This window comes from Corvus moneduloides, chromosome 17, assembly GCF_009650955.1.
Source record: "Corvus moneduloides isolate bCorMon1 chromosome 17, bCorMon1.pri, whole genome shotgun sequence".
Taxonomy (NCBI): Eukaryota; Metazoa; Chordata; class Aves; order Passeriformes; family Corvidae; genus Corvus; species Corvus moneduloides.
Window position 1 is genome coordinate 15462450 of NC_045492.1, and position 18219 is coordinate 15480668.

The window sequence follows — 18219 nt, forward strand, 5'->3', positions numbered from 1 at the left end:
CACCGGGGGGAAGCGTAGGAAAGAGGCCCGGAACGCGTCCCAGGAGAGGTGGGGGGGTTGCGGCGAGTCTCCGTGACGTCACGGGCCGTGCGGGTGACGTCACTCCCAAAAAACCGCGATTTGGGCCTCTCGCGCCGCCGTCGGAGGCCGGGAAGTCTCGCGAGAGGAAGGGCGGGAGGTCTCGCGAGAGCGCGGGGCGGGAGCGACGCGGAGCGGCCGCGGTTCGGGAGCCGGATCGCGACAGGGCCTGGGAATCGCGACAGGGCCCGGCAGCGGCACCGGCATCAGGATCGGGATCACGACAGGCGGGGGCGGCTCCGGGAGCGGCACCGGGAGCGGCACAGGCGCCGGCGGAGCGAGGCCAGGCCAGGCCGCGGTGTAGAGCGGAGCGGAGCCCGCGGTGAGGGCGGCGGGGAAGCGGCGGGAGCGCTCGGGGCACCCCCGGAGCCTTCAGAGCACCTCCCAGCCTCCCCTCAGGACACCCCAGACCTCTCAGGACACCCTCAAATCCCCCGGCCCATCCCTGAGAACCCCCAGGACTCTCCCGGATACCCCCAGCGCACCCCTAAAGCCCTCAGGACACCCCCGACCCCTCCAGCCTCCTCTCGGAATCCCCCAGGACCCTCCGGAAGCCCCCCCGTGCCCCCCAGACCCCCAGCCATGTCGGACAGCGAGGACAGCAACTTCTCGGAGGACGAGAGCGAACGCAGCAGCGACGACGGCGACGACAACGAGGTGAGGCCGAAGGCTTGGGGGGATCCGGGGAGTTTGAGGGTTTCAGGGGGGGTCCGGGGGGTTTCAGGGTTTCAGGGGGGGTCTCGGGGGTCCCTGACCCCCTCCCCAAATCCCCCGGCCCCGTCAGGCCGAGGAGCAGCGCGGGGGGGGCAGCGGGAAGGAGGAGGCGGAGGAGGAGGAGGAGGAAGAAGAGGAGGAGGAGGAGGAGGAGTACGATGAGGAGGAGGAGGAGGAGGAAGACGACGATCGCCCAGCCAAGAAACCGCGCCACGGGGGCTTCATCCTGGATGAGGCTGGTGAGGGAAGGGGCAGGGATTTGGGGGGGTTCTGGGGAGGTTTTGGGGTCTCCAGGCAGCTGACCCCCCCTCCCCGCGTGTCCCCCCAGATGTGGATGACGAGTACGAGGATGAAGATCAGTGGGAGGATGGGGCTGAGGACATCCTGGAGAAAGGTGCGGACTGGGGGGGCTGTCCCCAGCCCGGGGGGCTGCAGGGAGGAGGGAGGGAAGCCCTGGCTGGGGGAGTCCCTGTTCCACCCCCCCCGAATCCCCAAAACTGCCTTTTCCTTCCCCAAAACCCCTTTTCCCCAACCCCTTCTTTCCCCACCCCCAAACCCCCTTTTCCCCTCTCATATCTTCTTTTTCCTAAATCCCCTTTTCCCCCCAAAACCACTTTTTTCCCTGCAAACCCTTTTTCCCTTGCAGTTTTCCTTCCTAAATCCCTTTTTTCCTCCCTGAATCCCTTTTTCCCTAAATTCCTTTCTCTCCCTCCCCAAATCCCCGTTTTCCCCCATCCCTTTTCCCAGGTGGGGGTCCCCGATCACCCCTCCCCCTCCATCTCATCCGCTCTCGCCTGGGGCTTTTTCGTTGCATTTTTTTTTTGTTTTCCCCCAAAACCCCCAATTTTCCCGCATTCCCTGGTTTTTGCTGTTGATTTACTTCATCCTCCACCGTCACCTCCTCCCCGGGGCAGAGGAGATCGAAGGTAAGAGTCCCACTCCCCCAATTCTGGGGGTTCCCGAAGTTTCCACACCCCCCCCCCGATCCCAAATCCCCCTCCTGACCTTCCTCTGCCTCCTCTTCCTCAGCTTCCAACATTGACAACGTGGTGCTGGACGAGGATCGCTCGGGAGCACGGCGGCTCCAGAACCTCTGGAGGTGACCCTCGACACCCCCAGTGTCCCTCTGTGTCACCCCTCACCTCGTTTTTATCCTTTTTCTACATTTTCCCCTTCTTTTCCCCCATTTTTCCCTGATTTTCCCATGTTTTTATCTTCGTTTCCTCTGTTTTCCCCTCATTTTTCCCTGTTTTTTTCTCATTTTCACTGCTTTTCCCTCATTTTTCTGTTTTTCTCTCGTTTTTCCCTGTTTTTCCTTGATTGTTCCTTGTTTTTCCTTAAGTTTTCTCTTCTTTTTTCCTTTTTTTAATTGCTTTTCCTTCACATTCCCATATTTTTCCCTCGTTTTCCCTCGTTTTCCCCCGTTTTTCCCTCATTTCCCCCAGCTTCTCCCTCACTTTTCCTCATTTTTCCCGTTTTCCCCTGATTTCGCCCTGTTTTCCCTGCCAGGGACCAGCGGGAGGAGGAGCTGGGCGAGTACTACATGAAGAAATACGCCAAGTCCTCGGTGGGGGAGACGTGAGTGCCACCCCTGTCCCCTCCCCGCCCGTCCCTGGCACCCTCCCTGGCACCACAGGGCCACGCCCACCCCAGCACTCCCTGATTTTTTGGGGCCTTTTTCCCAGAGTTTACGGCGGCTCCGATGAGCTCTCGGATGACATCACCCAGCAGCAGCTGCTGCCCGGCGTCAAGTGAGTTTTGGGGGGGAAAAACGGAATTTGGGTCAGAATCCCTGGGAATGAGAATTCTGGGGAAAAAAGGGGGAATTTGGGTCAGACCCCCCCAAAATAATGAGGTTTTGATGCCCCTCACAGGGACCCCAATCTCTGGACGGTCAAGTGCAAGGTGGGTGTTGGGGGAGGACCTAAACCCTGCTTTTTGTGCCCAAACCTCCCTTTCTGAGCCCAAATCTCCCTTTTTGCCTCCAAATCCTTTTTTTTTTTTTCCCAAATCCTGCTGGTTTGTGCCCAGATCGGGGAGGAGCGTGCCACGGCCGTCGCCCTCATGCGCAAGTTCATCGCCTACCAGTACACGGAGACGGTGAGCACTGGGAGGGACTGGGAGACACTGCGGTGGCACTGGGGTCACACCTGCACGTGGGGACACTGGGGCTGTGCCGGGGTGTCCTTGGTGTCACACGGGTGCCAGGCTGGTGGCACTGCTGACACTGCTGTCCCTCCCGTCCTCTCTGTCCCCGCTGTCCCCCTCTATCCCCGCTGTGCCCTGCTGTCCCCACTGTCCCTCTGTCCCCTCTGTCCCCCTCTGTCCCCTCTGTCCTCTCTGTCCCTCTGTCCCCTGCTGTCCCTCTGTCCCCGCTGTCCCCGCTGTCCCCGCTGTCCCCGCTGTCCCTCTGTCCCCTGCTGTCCCTCTGTCCCCGCTGTCCCCCTCTGTCCCCTCTGTCCTCTCTGTCCCTCTGTCCCCTGCTGTCCCTCTGTCCCCGCTGTCCCCGCTGTCCCCGCTGTCCCCGCTGTCCCCGCTGTCCCTCTGTCCCCGCTGTCCCCCTCTGTCCCCCTCTGTCCCCTGCTGTCCCTCTGTCCCCTGCTGTCCCTCTGTCCCCGCTGTCCCCCTCTGTCCCCTGCTGTCCCTCTGTCCCCTGCTGTCCCCTGCTGTCCCCGCTGTCCCTCTGTCCCCGCTGTCCCCGCTGTCCCCGCTGTCCCTCTGTCCCCTCTGTCCCCTGCTGTCCCCCTCTGTCCCCCTCTGTCCCTCTGTCCCCTGCTGTCCCTCTGTCCCCGCTGTCCCCCTCTGTCCCCTGCTGTCCCTCTGTCCCCTGCTGTCCCCGCTGTCCCCGCTGTCCCTCTGTCCCCGCTGTCCCCCTCTGTCCCCTCTGTCCCCGCTGTCCCTGCTGTCCCCGCTGTCCCCCTCTGTCCCCTCTGTCCCCGCTGTCCCCCTCTGTCCCCTCTGTCCTCTCTGTCCCTGCTGTCCCCGCTGTCCCCCTCTGTCCCCGCTGTCCCCCTCTGTCCTCTCTGTCCCCGCTGTCCCTCTGTCCCCGCTGTCCCTCTGTCCCCGCTGTCCCCCTCTGTCCCCTCTGTCCCCTGCTGTCCCTCTGTCCCCGCTGTCCCTCTGTCCCCGCTGTCCCCCTCTGTCCCCGCTGTCCCCCTCTGTCCCCTGCTGTCCCCGCTGTCCCTCTGTCCCCGCTGTCCCCCTCTGTCCCCTGCTGTCCCCGCTGTCCCCGCTGTCCCTCTGTCCCCGCTGTCCCCCTCTGTCCCCTGCTGTCCCTCTGTCCCCGCTGTCCCTCTGTCCCCGCTGTCCCCCTCTGTCCCCGCTGTCCCCCTCTGTCCCCTGCTGTCCCCGCTGTCCCTCTGTCCCCGCTGTCCCCCTCTGTCCCCTGCTGTCCCCGCTGTCCCCGCTGTCCCTCTGTCCCCGCTGTCCCCCTCTGTCCCCGCTGTCCCCGCTGTCCCCGCTGTCCCCAGCCATTACAGATCAAGGCCGTGGTGGCCCCCGTGGGTGCCTGTGCTGGGGTGGCACCGAGGTGTCCCACTGCTGACACTGCTGTCCCCGCTGTCCCCAGCCACTGCAGATCAAGGCCGTGGTGGCCCCGGAGCACGTGCGTGGCTACCTGTACGTCGAGGCCTACAAGCAGACCCACGTCAAGCAGGCCATTGAGGGCGTGGGCAACCTGCGCCTGGGCTACTGGAACCAGCAGATGGTGCCCATCAAGGAGATGACCGACGTGCTCAAGGTGGTCAAGGAGGTCACCAACCTCAAGCCCAAGGCCTGGGTGCGCCTCAAGAGGGGCATCTACAAGGACGACATCGCCCAGGTGAGGGGGGGACACACCTGAGGGGGAGGGGGCATCCGCAGCTGGGGACACCCCCGGCCGGCCGGGACTGACCCGTGGGCGTGGCCTGGCGCAGGTGGATTACGTGGAGCCCAGCCAGAACCAGATCTCTCTCAAAATGATCCCCAGGATTGACTTCGATCGGATCAAAGCCCGGATGAGCCTGGTGAGGATCCACCTGGGGGGGCACCTTGGGCAGGGGAGGGGAACCTGCTTGGGTGGATCCCCACCAGTGGATCCCAAGTCAGTGGGTCCCTGGGGGTTGGATCCCTGTGAGTGATTCCTGGGTCAGTGGGTCCCTGGTTTGAGTGGATCCCAGGTCAGTGGATCCCTGGCACTGAGCAGATTCCCTAAGCAAATCCTGGGTCAGTGGATGCCAGGTCATTGGATCCCCCGAGCAGATCCCTGGCACTGAGTGGATCCCCCAAGCAGATCCCTGGCCCTGAGCAGATCCCCCAAGCAGATCCCCCGAGCAGATCCCCCGAGCAGATCCCTGGCCCTGAGCAGATCCCCTGAGCAGATCCCCCAAGAAGATCCCTGGCCCTGAGCAGATCCCCCAAGCAGATCCCCCGAGCAGATCCCTGGCCCTGAGCAGATCCCCTGAGCAGATCCCCCGAGCAGATCCCTGGCCCTGAGCAGATCCCCTGAGCAGATCCCCCGAGCAGATCCCCCGAGCAGATCCCTGGCCCTGAGCAGATCCCCTGAGCAGATCCCCTGAGCAGATCCCCCGAGCAGATCCCTGGCCCTGAGCAGATCCCCTGAGCAGATCCCCTCTCTCCTCCCCCGCAGAAGGACTGGTTCGCCAAGCGCAAGAAGTTCAAGCGGCCGCCCCAGCGCCTCTTCGACGCCGAGAAGATCCGGTAGGGCCTGGTCCTGAAGGACCCCCGGGATCCAGTGACCCTGGGAGTGACCCTGAGTGACCCCAGGTGTCCCCCAGGTCCCTGGGTGGAGACGTGGCCTCAGATGGCGACTTCCTGATCTTCGAGGGCAACCGTTACAGCCGGAAGGGCTTCCTGTTCAAGAGCTTCGCCATGTCGGCCGTGGTGAGCCCCAAATCTGCTTTTTCTGGCCTAAAATCTGCCTGTTCTGCCCAAAATCCACTTGTTCCAGCCCACATCTGCTTCTTCTGGCCCAATATCCTCATGTTCCAAACCCAAATCTGCCTGTTGGAACACAAAATTGACCTCTTGGAACCCAAAATTCACTTCTTGGAACCCAAAACCACATATTTGAGCCCAAAATTTTCCCCTTCTACCCAAAACCCACAAGTTTGAACCCTAAAATCTGCGTGCTCCAACCCTAAATCCGTTTTTGCCCCGAATCCTGGAATTTTCCCCCAATCCCAGATCACCGAGGGGGTCAAACCCACCTTGTCCGAGCTGGAGAAGTTCGAGGACCAGCCCGAGGGCATCGACCTGGAGGTGGTGACCGAGAGCACCGGTATGGGATCCCTGCATTCCCAAACCCCAGAAAACACCCCAAACTCCCCAAATTTCCCTAAGTCACCCCAAAATTTTGCAGGAAAAGAGCGGGAACACAACTTCCAGCCAGGGGACAACGTGGAGGTGTGCGAGGGTGAGCTCATCAACCTGCAGGGCAAAATCCTCAGCGTGGATGGCAACAAGATCACCATCATGCCCAAGCACGAGGACCTCAAGGTCTGAAAAGCCCAAAAAAAAAACCCCCTTGGGATGGCTTTTTTGGGTGGAAAACCAGGAATCTTGGGTTTTTCCAGGATATGCTGGAGTTCCCGGCACAGGAGCTGAGGAAATACTTCAGGATGGGCGACCACGTGAAGGTGATAGCCGGGCGCTTCGAGGGCGACACCGGGCTCATCGTCAGGGTGGAGGAGAACTTCGTGATCCTGTTCTCCGACCTGACCATGCACGAGGTGGGAACAGGGGAAAAAATGGGAGAACGGGAAAAAATGGTGAAAAAATGGGGAAAAAGGGGGAAAAATGGGGAAAAAATAGGGGAAAAAGGGGAAAAAATGAGGTAAAACGGGGGGAAATGGAGAGTGGAGGAGAACTTTGTGATCCTGTTCTCCAACCTGACCATGCACGAGGTGGGAACAGGGGAAAAAATGGGAGAACAGGAAAAAATGGTGAAAAAATGGTGAAAAAATAGAGAAAAGGGGGGAGAAATGGGGGAAAATGGGGAAAAAATAGGGAAAAAGGGGAAAAATGAGGTAAAATGGGGGGAAATGGAGAGTGGAGGAGAACTTTGTGATCCTGTTCTTGGACCTCACCATGGACGAGGTGGGAACAGGGGAAAAAAACCAGGAAAAACGGGGGAAAAAATGGGGAAGACGTGGGAAAAACCTGTGAAAACATGGAAAAAACCCAGAAAATGGGGAAAAAGGGGAAAACGGGGTAAAAATGAGAAAAATTAGGGGAAAACCCAGGAAAAATCCAGGAGAAAACTGGGGGAACAGGGTTTGGGGTGAAAACAGGCGGTTTTGGTGCAGTCCCAGCGGATTTTTCCCCGTTTCCCGCCCCCAGCTGAAGGTGCTGCCCCGGGATCTGCAGCTCTGCTCTGAGACGGCCTCGGGGGTGGATGTGGGGGGGCAGCACGAGTGGGGGGAGCTGGTGCAGCTGGACCCCCAAACTGTGGGGGTCATCGTGCGGCTGGAGCGGGAAACCTTCCAGGTGAGAGCCCCAAATCCAACCTGAAATCCCCCAAAAAATCCCCCAGAATCCTCCCAATAAATCCTATAAAATATGCTCCAAAACCCCACCTAAATCTCACCAAAACCCTCCCAAAATCCCAGGGGAACCTCCCAGGGCACCCCACACCCCAAATCGGCCTCCAGAGGGGCCCCAAATTCCCTTTCAAGGGGGGTCCCAACCCACCACATTTGGGAGGTCCCTGGAGTCCCCTGCCAGGTGTCTCCTGGGTGTCCCCTGTGCGTGCCCTGAGCCGTGCCGTGTCCCCAGGTGCTGAACATGTACGGGAAGGTGGTGACGGTGCGGCACCAGGCTGTCACCAGGAAGAAGGACAATCGCTTCGCTGTGGCGCTGGACTCGGAGCAGAACAACATCCACGTCAAGGATATCGTCAAAGTCATCGACGGCCCCCACTCCGTGCGTCCGGGAGGCTTCGGGGGGTCCTCGGGGTGGTTTGGCAATCTTGGAGGGGTTTGGGGGATTCTTGGGGTGTCTGAAGAATTCTCAGGGTGTTTGGGGTGATTCTCAGAGTGTTTTCGAGGAGATTTGCAGGGTCCCTGGGGTGTCTTTGTCTTGAGGTGTTTGGGCAGACCTTCAGGTGTTTTGGGGGTCCTTGGGGTGTTTTGGGGGGTCCTCGGGGTGTTTGGGGGAGATTTGGGAGATCCCTGCGTTGGTTTTGGGGGTCCTTGAGGTGTTTTGGGGGGGTTTTGTGATGTTTTAAGGCCTCCCTGTGGTGTTTTGGGGGAGTTTGGGGGCTCCATGTGGTGGTTCTGGGGGGGGGTCTCACCCCTTTTCCCCCTGGCTCCAAAAGGGCCGTGAGGGTGAAATCCGCCACCTCTTCCGGGGCTTCGCCTTCCTGCACTGCAAGAAGCTGGTGGAGAATGGGGGGATGTTCGTCTGCAAGACGCGGCACCTGGTGCTGGCCGGGGGCTCCAAGGTCCGAACCACCCCCCCAAACCCCCAAATTTCCCCGTTTTCCCCCTTTTTCCCCCATTCCAACCCCATTCTTCCCCTGCAGCCCCGTGATGTCACCAACTTCGCCGTGTGCGGCTTCACACCAATGTCCCCTCGCATCAGCAGCCCCATGCACCCCAGTGGGGCCGGTGAGCGATTTTGGGGGGTCTCGGGGGGTTTTGGGGACCCTCACGGACCCCGCTGACCCCTCTGATCCCCCCCAGGCCAGAGGGGCGGTTTTGGGGCCGGGGGGCTGAGCCGGGGCCGCGGCCGGCGCGACAACGACCTCATCGGGCAGACGGTGCGGATCTCCCAGGGGCCCTACAAAGGTCGGTGTGGGACCCCCGAAAACCCACCCGGGGGAGCTTCCCCAAACCCTCTGACCCCACATAAACCCCCAAAAACCCCCTCTGACCCCCCAAATCCCCCCAGGGTACATCGGGGTGGTCAAGGATGCCACGGAGTCGACGGCACGAGTGGAGCTGCACTCGACCTGCCAGACCATCTCGGTGGACAGGCAGCGACTGACCACTGTGTGCGTGGGGAGTGGCACCCCGGGGACAGCCCTGGGGACACCCCTGTGGGGCAGGGACAGCCCTGGGGGCACCCCTGTGGGGTGGGGGGTGACCCCCTTAAGGTCAAGACCATCCTTGAGACCCCCAAGAGGGTCCTGGAGCCCCAAAAGGGTCCTGGTCCCCCTCCCCACTGGGTCTCTGTGATGCCCCCGGCTCTTTTTGGCGTCCCTGTCCCCTCTGACCCCCCGTTGTTCCCGCAGGGGGTCCCGGCGCCCCGGGGGTCTCACCTCGGCCTACGGGAGGACCCCGATGTACGGATCCCAAACCCCCATGTACGGCTCGGGGTCCCGCACGCCCATGTACGGCTCGCAGACCCCGCTGCACGACGGTGAGAGGGGATTTGGGGACATTTGGGACAGTTTGGGGTTATTTGGGGACATTCAGGGACAGTTCGGGGACATTTGGGGACAATTCGGGGGGTCCAAACCCAGGGTGGTTTTGGGGTCACCCCCAGGAAGCCACACCCCCAACTGTGGGGTCACAGGTGGTGAGTGGGGGGCTTTGGGGACAGTGTGGGGACAGTGTGGGGACAAACGGCGTTTTTGGGGTGTCCCCAGGGAGCCGCACCCCCCACTACGGGTCCCAGACCCCCCTGCACGACGGGAGCCGGACCCCGGCCCAGAGCGGGGCCTGGGACCCCAACAACCCCAACACCCCCTCGAGGTGAGAGATCCCCAAAAAACCCCAAAATAACCCCAACAACCCCTCGAGGTGAGAGATCCCCAAAAAACCCCGAAATAACCCCAACAACCCCTCGAGGTGAGACCCCCCCCTCCCCCAAAAATAACCTCCTTTGGGGTCCCACTCCCCCAGTTTGGGGTCCCCCTTCTCTCATTTGGGGTTTCCCATTTTTGGGGCCCCCTCCCCAATTTCCCCACTGTAGGGCGGACGAGGACTTCGAGTACGGCTTTGAGGACGAGCCCACCCCGTCCCCGCAGGGCTACGGGGGCACCCCGAACCCCCAAACCCCGGGGTACCCCGACCCTGCGTCCCCACAAGTCAGCCAGCCCTACAACCCCCAGACCCCCGGCACGCCTGCCATGTGAGTGGGGACCCTGAAACCTGCGGGGTCGGGCACCCCAGAATGTGGGACTGGGGGGGAGAGCCCCAAGTGGGGTTGGAAAGGGGGGGGAAACGGTCCTGGGGACCCCAGATCTGGGGTTTTGCGGGTGGAGGACCCCTAAATGTGGCTTGAAATGGGGAAACTGCTCCTGGGACCCCCAAATCCCCCCTGGGAGCCCCTAAATCCCCTCTCCCATCCCCTGGGACCCCCCCAGACAACCCCTGGGATCCCCCGAATTCCCCAGATGTGACTCCTGGGACCTCCAAATTCCCCCTGGGACTCCCAAACCCCCTCTCCCATCCTCTGGGACCCCCAAATCCCCCCAAAACAACCCCAAAACTCAAAAAAATAAACCCAAAAGTAACCCAAACAACCCCGGCCCCCCCTTGGGACCCCCAAATTCCTCCCGAACCCCCCAGGTGTGACCCCCCCCCTCACGTGTCCCAGGTACAACACGGAGCAGTTCTCGCCCTACGCCGTCCCCTCCCCCCAGGGCTCGTACCAGCCCAGCCCCTCCCCCCAGAGCTACCATCAGGTGGCCCCGAGCCCCGTGGGCTACCAGAACACGCACTCGCCGGCCAGCTACCACCCCACGCCGTCCCCCATGGCCTACCAGGTACCCCGAGACCCCAAAACCTCCCCTGATATCCACAATCTCTCCAGAGCCCCATGGGCTACCAGGTGCCCCCTTAGTGGCCACTGACTGCCCCTTATCAGGTACCCCTGGGACCCCAAAATCTCCCCCAGAGCCCCCAAAACCTGCCCCGGGACCCCAAGACTTTCCCCAATATCCACAGCCCCTCCAGAGCCCCACGATGCCTTAAAAAATGACCCCTTAGTGGCCACCGACTGCCCCTTATCTCAGGGGTACCTGATAAGCACCTGTGGCTGATCAGGTACCCCAAGACACCCCAAAATCCCCCCCAGGGCTGTCCAAATCCACAGCAGAGCCCTCCAAAGGCCTTGTAGCCCCCTAAAACCCCTTCATAGCCCCCCAACCCCTTCGTAGCCCCCCTACACCCCTTTATAATAACCCCAAATTTCCTTCAGACCCCCTTGCAGCCCCCCCAAACCCCTTTCCCCCCCTAACTGTGCCCCCTTGCCCCCAGGCCAGCCCCAGCCCCAGCCCGGTGGGCTACAGCCCGATGACCCCGGGGGCTCCATCCCCGGGTGGGTACAACCCCCACACCCCCGGCTCAGGCATCGAGCCCAGCGCGGGCGACTGGGTGACCACGGACATCCAGGTCCGGGTGCGGGACTCGTACCTGGACAGCGCGGCTGTGGGGCAGACCGGGGTCATCCGCAGCGTCACGGTCAGAGCCTGTCCCGGGCGTTTCTGGGGGGGTTGGGAGGTGTTCAGGGGGGTTTTGGGGTCTCCCAAAAGGCTGCCAGGGTGGATGGAGACCCTCGTGTTTTAGAGGGGTTTGGGGGGGGATTTTGGGGGGTTTGGGAAGGGTTTTGGGGTTTTTTGGGGGGTCTCCCAAAAGGAGAGAAGGCTAGGGGAGCATTGGAGGGTTTGGGAAGGGTTTTGGGTTTTTTGGGGGTGTTTGGAGGGCTTTGGGGGAGTTTGGGGAGGATTTGGGGGGGCTGGAAGGTGGAGAATCATCCCTGATGCCACCCAGCCTTTGGGGATGGAGATCTCAGGGGTTTTTGGGGAGTTTTTGGGTGTCCCCCGCGAGGCTGAGCCCCCCCGGCCCCGCAGGGCGGCATGTGCTCTGTGTACCTGAAGGACAGCGAGAAGGTGGTCAGCGTGTCCAGCGAGCACCTGGAGCCCGTCACGCCCACCAAGAGCAACAAGGTGCGACCCCAAAACACTCCTGGGACTCCCAAAACCTCTTTGGGATCCCCCCAATTCCCTCGGAGCCCCCCAAACCCCTCCGTGCCCCCCCCAGGTGAAGGTGATCCTGGGCGAGGACCGCGAGGCCACCGGGATCCTGCTGAGCATCGACGGCGAGGACGGGATCGTGCGCATGGACCTGGAGGAGCAGCTCAAGATCCTCAACCTGCGCTTCCTGGGGAAGCTGCTCGAGGCCTGAGACTCCCCCGGGAAGCCCCCCGACCCTTTTCTCCCTGTTTTCTCCCCATTTTCTGCCTCTCCCCCCCTGCTTTTTTGTCCCCCCATTTATTGTACCCAGGTTTTAGGTGTCAAATAAAGAACTGGGGGTGCAGCACCCGCCCGGCTTCCTGGTTTTGGGGTGGGGGCATTTCGGGGAGACCCCTCGCCACATAACAGGTGGGCGGGGGGAGATGGTGCTCCCTCTACGGGGGCCCGGAGGGAGTTGGGGGGGCACAGAGAGGCTTTTGGGGGAAATTTGGGCCGGTTTTGGGGCCAGTTTCGGGGGCTTCGGGGCCGGTTTCGGGGGTCGCGGCCTCGGCGTTGCCCCGGGCCCGGCTCCACGTGTCCCCCCGGCCTCGCGCCGCTTCCGCCAGCGCTCGCTCTGATTTGCTGCCGCGCCTTTGGCCCCGCCTTCCCCGCGCCGCCATTGGCCGCCCGCCGCGCCGCCATTGGCCGCCCGCCGCGCCGCTCCTCCCGCCGCCCTCAGTCCTGGCCTCTGATTGGCTGCCCCCGTTCCGATCGCTCCGCTCCCATTGGCTGCCGCTCCCGCGCCGGCGCTTGGCCGTACAACAACATGGCGGCGTCCGCGGCGGCGCGAGCGGTGGCCTGGGGGGTCCGCGGGGTCCTCGGGGCGCGACGGGTCCGGGCCGCGACCCCCGCGCTGCCACCCCCGGGTCCCCCCGGGCCCCGCCGCCCCCTCAGCGGCCCCGCCGCGGGCCCCGATACGGCCGCGGTGCTGCGGGAGCGGCTGCGGCAGCACCAGGTGGGGACACGGGGGGACACGTGGGTGGGGGGGCCGCGCGTGGCCGTCCCCTCGGGCGGGGCGGGCCCGGGGGTCCCCAAAGGTCTTCGGCCGCCCCCGAGAGTCCCCAGGGGGCTCCGAGGCTCGCGACGGTCTCCAGGTGTTCCCTCCGCAGGTGGCCGGGGACTCCCCCTCGTCCCCAGGTGTCGCCCGGTGGCCCCAGGTGTCCCCTCTTCCCCGTGACCCCCCCGGGTCTCCGCTCTGTGTCCCCGCTGTCCCCGCAGGTGGCTGGAGACTCCCCCCCAGGTGTCCCCCGGTCTCACGTGCCCCCGCACGGTGTGTCCCCCCGTGTCACCTGTGTCCCCTCGCTGTCTCCCCCCGCCCGTGTCCCCCGGCTCTGACGTGTCCCCGCAGGTGGCCGGGGACCCCCCCCAGGTGTCCCGCGGTGTCCCCCGGCTCTGACGTGTCCCCGCTGTCCCCGCAGGTGGCCGGGGACTCCCCGGGCCCGCAGGACGAGGACCCGGCGCGGGGGTCGCTGCGGCGCCTGGCGCTGCGCCTGGGGGGGCTCCTGGCGGCCACCGGTGGGGTGGCCGTGCTCTACATCTTCGGTGCGTCCCCCCGTGTCCCCAAATGTCCTCAGTGTCCCCCGTGTCCCCAGCGCCTCCCTTTGTATCCTCCCATGTCTTCCCGTGTCCTCTGTCCCCCGACAGTGACCCTGAGCAGTGTCCCCCCAATGTCCTCAGGTGCTCCCCCAGTGTCCGCAAAGTCCCCCTTTGTGTGTCCCCAGTGTCCCCTGTCCCCCCACCCCGTGGCCCTGGTCGGTGTCCCCTCAATGTCCCCTCACATCCCCCCGTGTCCCCTGTCCCCCCCAGTGACTCTGGGGGGACACTGGAGGGACACTGATGGATGTCCCCAAACGTTCCCAATGTCCCCCCCGCAGGCAGCAACGCCGTGGACGAGCACGGGGACAAGGTGAGGGAACAAAGGGGGAGCTGTCCCCGAAGGGAGGAAATTGTCCCCAGAAAGGGTGGCAGGTCCCATGGGGGGGTCCCCTCATCCCTGCCCAGGGTGTCACTTTTGTCACCCAAAGCCCCTTTCGGCACCATCTGGGAGCAAGCAGGGGTGGGGACATCCGGGGGACATGGGAACATCAAAGGGGGTGGCAGAGGGTGACAATGACCCGGTGGGGGGAGGACAGGACATGGAGCCGCAGTGTCACCTACCTGCGAATTGTCCCTGTCCCCGGGCTGGCCCTCCCCCCTCCATGGCCCCTCCATGGCCCCTCAACGTCCCCTCAATGTCCCCACAGATTCCCGACGAGTTCGACAGCGGTGAGTGACCCCCAGGAGAGGGGGGAGGTGACACCACGCCACCCCCCAGTGCCACCCGTTTGTCACCTCGGTGTCAGCCCTGGCCCCTTTCACACCCCAGTGTGACCCAAAAGGGGCTGGGACGGGGAGGGGGGACACTGTCCCCTCTGGGGTCACTGTCCCCCCCCCCCCCCCCCCGCAGACCCCGCAGGGATCCGGCATCTCCGCAGGACCTTCAAGTACTTCAAGGATTACAGACAGGTGGGATCTGGGGGGTTTTGGGGGTTTTAGGGGAGGTCTTGGGGTGTCCTCAGGGCTCGGGGAGGCTCTGCCACCATCCCCCAGGGATTTGCCACCTGCTCTGGCCCCAGGGTTGGGGACGTTTGGTGGCCCCGTCCCAGCAAAGGGGACGAGGGTTGGGGGGGTTCTGGGGCAGTTTTGGGGGGGGTCACTTCAAGTTTGGGGTCCTTGTCCCTGTTTGGGGTCCCTGTCCCCATTTGGGGGGTCCTTGTCCCCACAGGGGGATCCCAGCCTCACTGTCCCCGCCGTGTCCCCCCCGTGTCCCCCCACAGATGATCATCGAGCCCACGAGCCCAAAGCTGCTGCCAGACCCCCTGCGGGAGCCGTACTACCAACCGCCCTACACGCTGGTCATCGAGCTCACCGGGGTCCTGCTGCACCCTGAGTGGTCGGTGAGTGACCACCGGACCTGCCAAACCCGGCCGGTCCCCAGGGCTGCTCCCAGAAACCCCAAAAACCCGAAATTCCCGAAAACCACCCCAGAAACCACCCCATGACCAGCCGGATTTGGAGGTTTGGAGAGTTTTGGGGAGGGTTTTGGAGGCGTTTCTGGGGGATTTTGCAACATCCTGCAACATTCCCAAAAGCCCCAAAACCACCTGACTTTGCCCCAAAACCCAGCTGGTGACGGGCTGGAGGTTCAAGAAGCGCCCGGGCATCGAGCACCTCCTGCAGCAACTGGCACCACTCTACGAGATCGTCGTCTTCACCTCCGAGACCGGGATGGTGAGGACGGAATTCGGGGGGATTTGAGGTTTTCAGGGGGTTTGGGGAAGTTTAGAGGGGTCTGGGGGGCTCCTGGAGGCGTTTCTGGGGGCTTTTTAAGGGGGGTTTTGGGAGCATCCCAAAACCTTCAAAAAGCCAGCCCAAAAGCCACCCCAAACCCGAAGTAGGAGGGGAAAAATCATCCCTGGACCCTCCCGGTTATGGGGGTGCATTTTGGGGGGAGATTGGCGGTTTTTTGGTGTTGATTTTGGGGGTTTCCCATGGGGCTGCCGGGGGGGTAAGACCCAGAGATTTGGGAGGGATTTTGGGGTTTTTTTGGGGGCGATTTGGAGAAGAGAAAATCCTCCCCAGCCCCACAATTTTGGGGGTAGTTCGGGGATTTTGGGGGACTCACTTGAGGCTGCCGGGAGGGACGGTCACCCCCACCATCAGGAGGGGTCTTGGGGTGCGCCAAAACGACCCCAAAACCCCCTCCAGACGGCGTTCCCGCTGATCGACAGCATCGACCCGCACGGCTTCGTGTCCTACCGGCTGTTCCGCGACGCCACGCGCTACATGGACGGGCACCACGTCAAGGTCCGGGGCCTCCCGGTCCCCCCCTGCCCCCAGCCCCATTTTGGGGCCGCATTCCCAGGTTTTGGGGTCCCCCCACAGGATATCTCGTGCCTGAACCGGGACCCAGCGCGGGTGGTGGTGGTGGATTGGCGCCGGGACTCGTTCCGGCTGCAGCCCTACAACGGCCTGGCCCTGCCACGCTGGGACGGCGGCTCTGAGGACAGAGCCCTCTACGACCTCGCTGCCTTCCTCAAGAGTGGGTGAAATGTCCCGAAACACCCCAAAAATATCCCAGAAATGCCTTTAAACCCACACAAAAGTTATTCAAATCCATCCAAACCCACCCAAAATCTATCCAAACCCCGGAAGCTCCGAGGACAGAGCCCTATACGACCTCACTGCCTTCCTCAAGAGTGGGTGAAATGTCCCAAAACCATCCCGAAATACCCCAAAACAATCCCGAAACCTGCCCCAAATCCACCCAAACTCTCCAAAACCCATCAAACCCCCCAAAAACCCCTTAAACCTCAAAAAAACCCCTTTAAACACCCAAGATCCATGCGTTACCCCATAAAATCCATGTCCCACCCCATAAAATCCATCAGAAATGCCCCAAAATCCCCCAAATGGCCCCGAATCCATGTCCCCATCGCAGCCATCGCCCTGAGTGGGGTTGAGGATGTGCGGACGGTGCTGGAGAATTATTCCCTGGAGGACGATCCGCTGGCGGCCTTCCAGCGGCGCCGGACGCGCCTGGAGGAGGTGGGGACACCCGGGGGGGACAGGGGACACCTGGGGACCAAAATTCCAGTGGTTTTAGCCCAATTTTGGGAGCAGCGGTGGCTGGAGGAGGCGGGCAACACCTGGGGGTGACAAAGGACGCTTGGGGACTCCCCTGACCCAATCCCGGTGTTTTTCACCCCAAAAGGAGGAGCAGCAGCGCCTGGCGGAGCTGGCCCAGGGCAAGAAGCCCACAGGGGCGTTTTTGGGGTCCCTGACCGGGCGCTTCTGGCCCCGCTCCAAGCAGCAGTGATGCTGTCATCGTGATGTCATCGTGATGTCATCGTGATGCCATCAGGGGCACAAAATCCCCTCCCCCCCCGCCCCCTTGGCCCCATCCCAAACCCCAAATTCCCAGATCCGGGGGGCGTTTGGGGGGATTTTGGGGGATTTTTGGGAGGGTTCGGGGGGGTCCCTGCCCCATTTTGGGGCGAATAAAGGCTGAAGTGGAGCTCTGAGAGTGCCGTGGTCTGTGGGGTCGGGGAATTTTGGGGGTTTTTGGGGCGGGTTTGGGGCTGAATCCTCATTTTAGTGGAAGGTTTGGGTCTGAATCCTGTTTGGAGACGTTTTGGGGCTGAATCCCCCTTTTTAGAGCAGAGTTTGGGTCTAAATTCCCCTTTTAGGGGGAGTTTTGTGTCCGAATCTCCCTTTTTGGGGAGTTTATGGGGATTTTGAGGTCCCGGGGAGGGATTTGGGGTCTTTTGGGGGGGTTTTCTGGGGCCGGGCCCTCCTTCAGCCCTGGGGGCGGGGTTTTGGGACACTGGGCAGGGTTTGGGGGAATGGGCGGGGCTCGGCCCCTACAAATGGGTCTGGGGGCGCCGCTGGACTCAGACCCCGCCGAGCCCCGGCCCGGACGCGACCCCCGGGACCACCCCCAGCCCCGGCCATGGAGGGGCCCCTCCCCCTCCTGCCCCTCCCCCTCCTGCCCGTCCTCCTCCTCCTCGGCCCCGCCCCGGTGAGGGGGAGGTCCCTGGGGGGGGTCTGGGAGTTGGAGGGGGGGTACTAAGGGGGCGTTTTGTGGTTGCGGGGGAGGTTTGGGGGCTTGGGGGGATTTGGGGTCTCGGGGGGAGATTTGGGGTCTCAGGGGGATTTTGGGGTCTCTGGGGGGGGGATTTTGGGGTTTTTGGGGTTCACTCTCCACCCCCTCCCACCCCAGGCGCGCCCCTCGGGGGTCCTGGAGCTGCGGGTGCTCTCGGCGCGGGGGGGTCCCGGGGGGGTCTGCGGGGGTCCCCCCCCCCCCCGGTGCCGCCTCCTGTTCCGGCTCTGCCTGCGCCCCCCCGGGGGGGGCGGCTGCGCCTTGGGGGTCGCGCTGAGCCCCCCCGGGCCCCCCCCCGCGCCCGGAGCCCCCCGGACCCTGCGGCTGCCCCTCGCCTCCCCCTGGCCGGTGAGACCCTCCCCCCAAAATCTGAGCCCCCCTCAAAATATGAGAAACCCCAAAATACGAGACCCTCCCCCAAATCTGAGCCTCCCCCCCAAATTTTGTCCTCCCTCCAGGGCAGCGTCTCACTCGTGGTCGAGTCCTGGCGGCTGGAGGAGAACGGGGGTGAGGGGGGGGTCTAGGGGGTAAAATTTTGGATTTGGGGGGGGCTGAGAATTGGGGAGGGGTCTCAGAGAGGGGGGAGGGGAGATCAAGGGGGGAAAAAAGGGGCGGGGGGGCAAAGAGTGGTCGGGGGGGTTGGGAGGAGAAATTTGGAGGTCCCGGGGGGGGGAAATGGGGCACAAATCGGGGATTTTGGGGCGGGGAACAAACGGAGATTTGGGGGGGGGGGGTTTTGGGGTTGGGGGAGGTGAATTGGGGCTGGGTGTCTCGGGGGGCGTCTGGAGCTGCTGACCTCCCCCCTCCCCCCCTCCAGGCCCCCCCC

General features: G+C 63.2%; 2 protein-coding genes across 2 annotated transcripts; both read left to right on the forward strand.

The window, feature by feature from the left end:
* Positions 1–171: 171 nt before the first annotated feature.
* Positions 172–12061, forward strand: SUPT5H (SPT5 homolog, DSIF elongation factor subunit). The gene is made up of 30 exons (XM_032126954.1): positions 172–400; positions 620–735; positions 863–1031; positions 1121–1186; positions 1707–1718; positions 1822–1891; positions 2302–2370; positions 2478–2543; positions 2667–2697; positions 2824–2892; positions 4361–4612; positions 4707–4796; positions 5420–5490; positions 5568–5673; positions 5977–6070; positions 6152–6288; positions 6366–6521; positions 7132–7278; positions 7567–7713; positions 8108–8233; positions 8315–8399; positions 8475–8579; positions 8683–8785; positions 9026–9153; positions 9383–9488; positions 9709–9867; positions 10336–10504; positions 10998–11201; positions 11591–11686; positions 11781–12061. Exons 2-30 carry the CDS (start codon positions 661–663, stop codon positions 11922–11924), a joined length of 3252 nt encoding a protein of 1083 aa, XP_031982845.1. The 5' UTR covers positions 172–400; positions 620–660; the 3' UTR covers positions 11925–12061.
* Positions 12062–12503: 442 nt separating this feature from the next.
* On the forward strand, positions 12504–16815 carry TIMM50 (translocase of inner mitochondrial membrane 50). The gene is made up of 11 exons (XM_032127304.1): positions 12504–12707; positions 13171–13294; positions 13627–13658; positions 13996–14017; positions 14199–14257; positions 14569–14688; positions 14918–15022; positions 15500–15598; positions 15677–15833; positions 16233–16339; positions 16506–16815. Exons 1-11 carry the CDS (start codon positions 12519–12521, stop codon positions 16608–16610), a joined length of 1119 nt encoding a protein of 372 aa, XP_031983195.1. The 5' UTR covers positions 12504–12518; the 3' UTR covers positions 16611–16815.
* The last annotated feature ends 1404 nt before the right edge of the window (positions 16816–18219 follow it).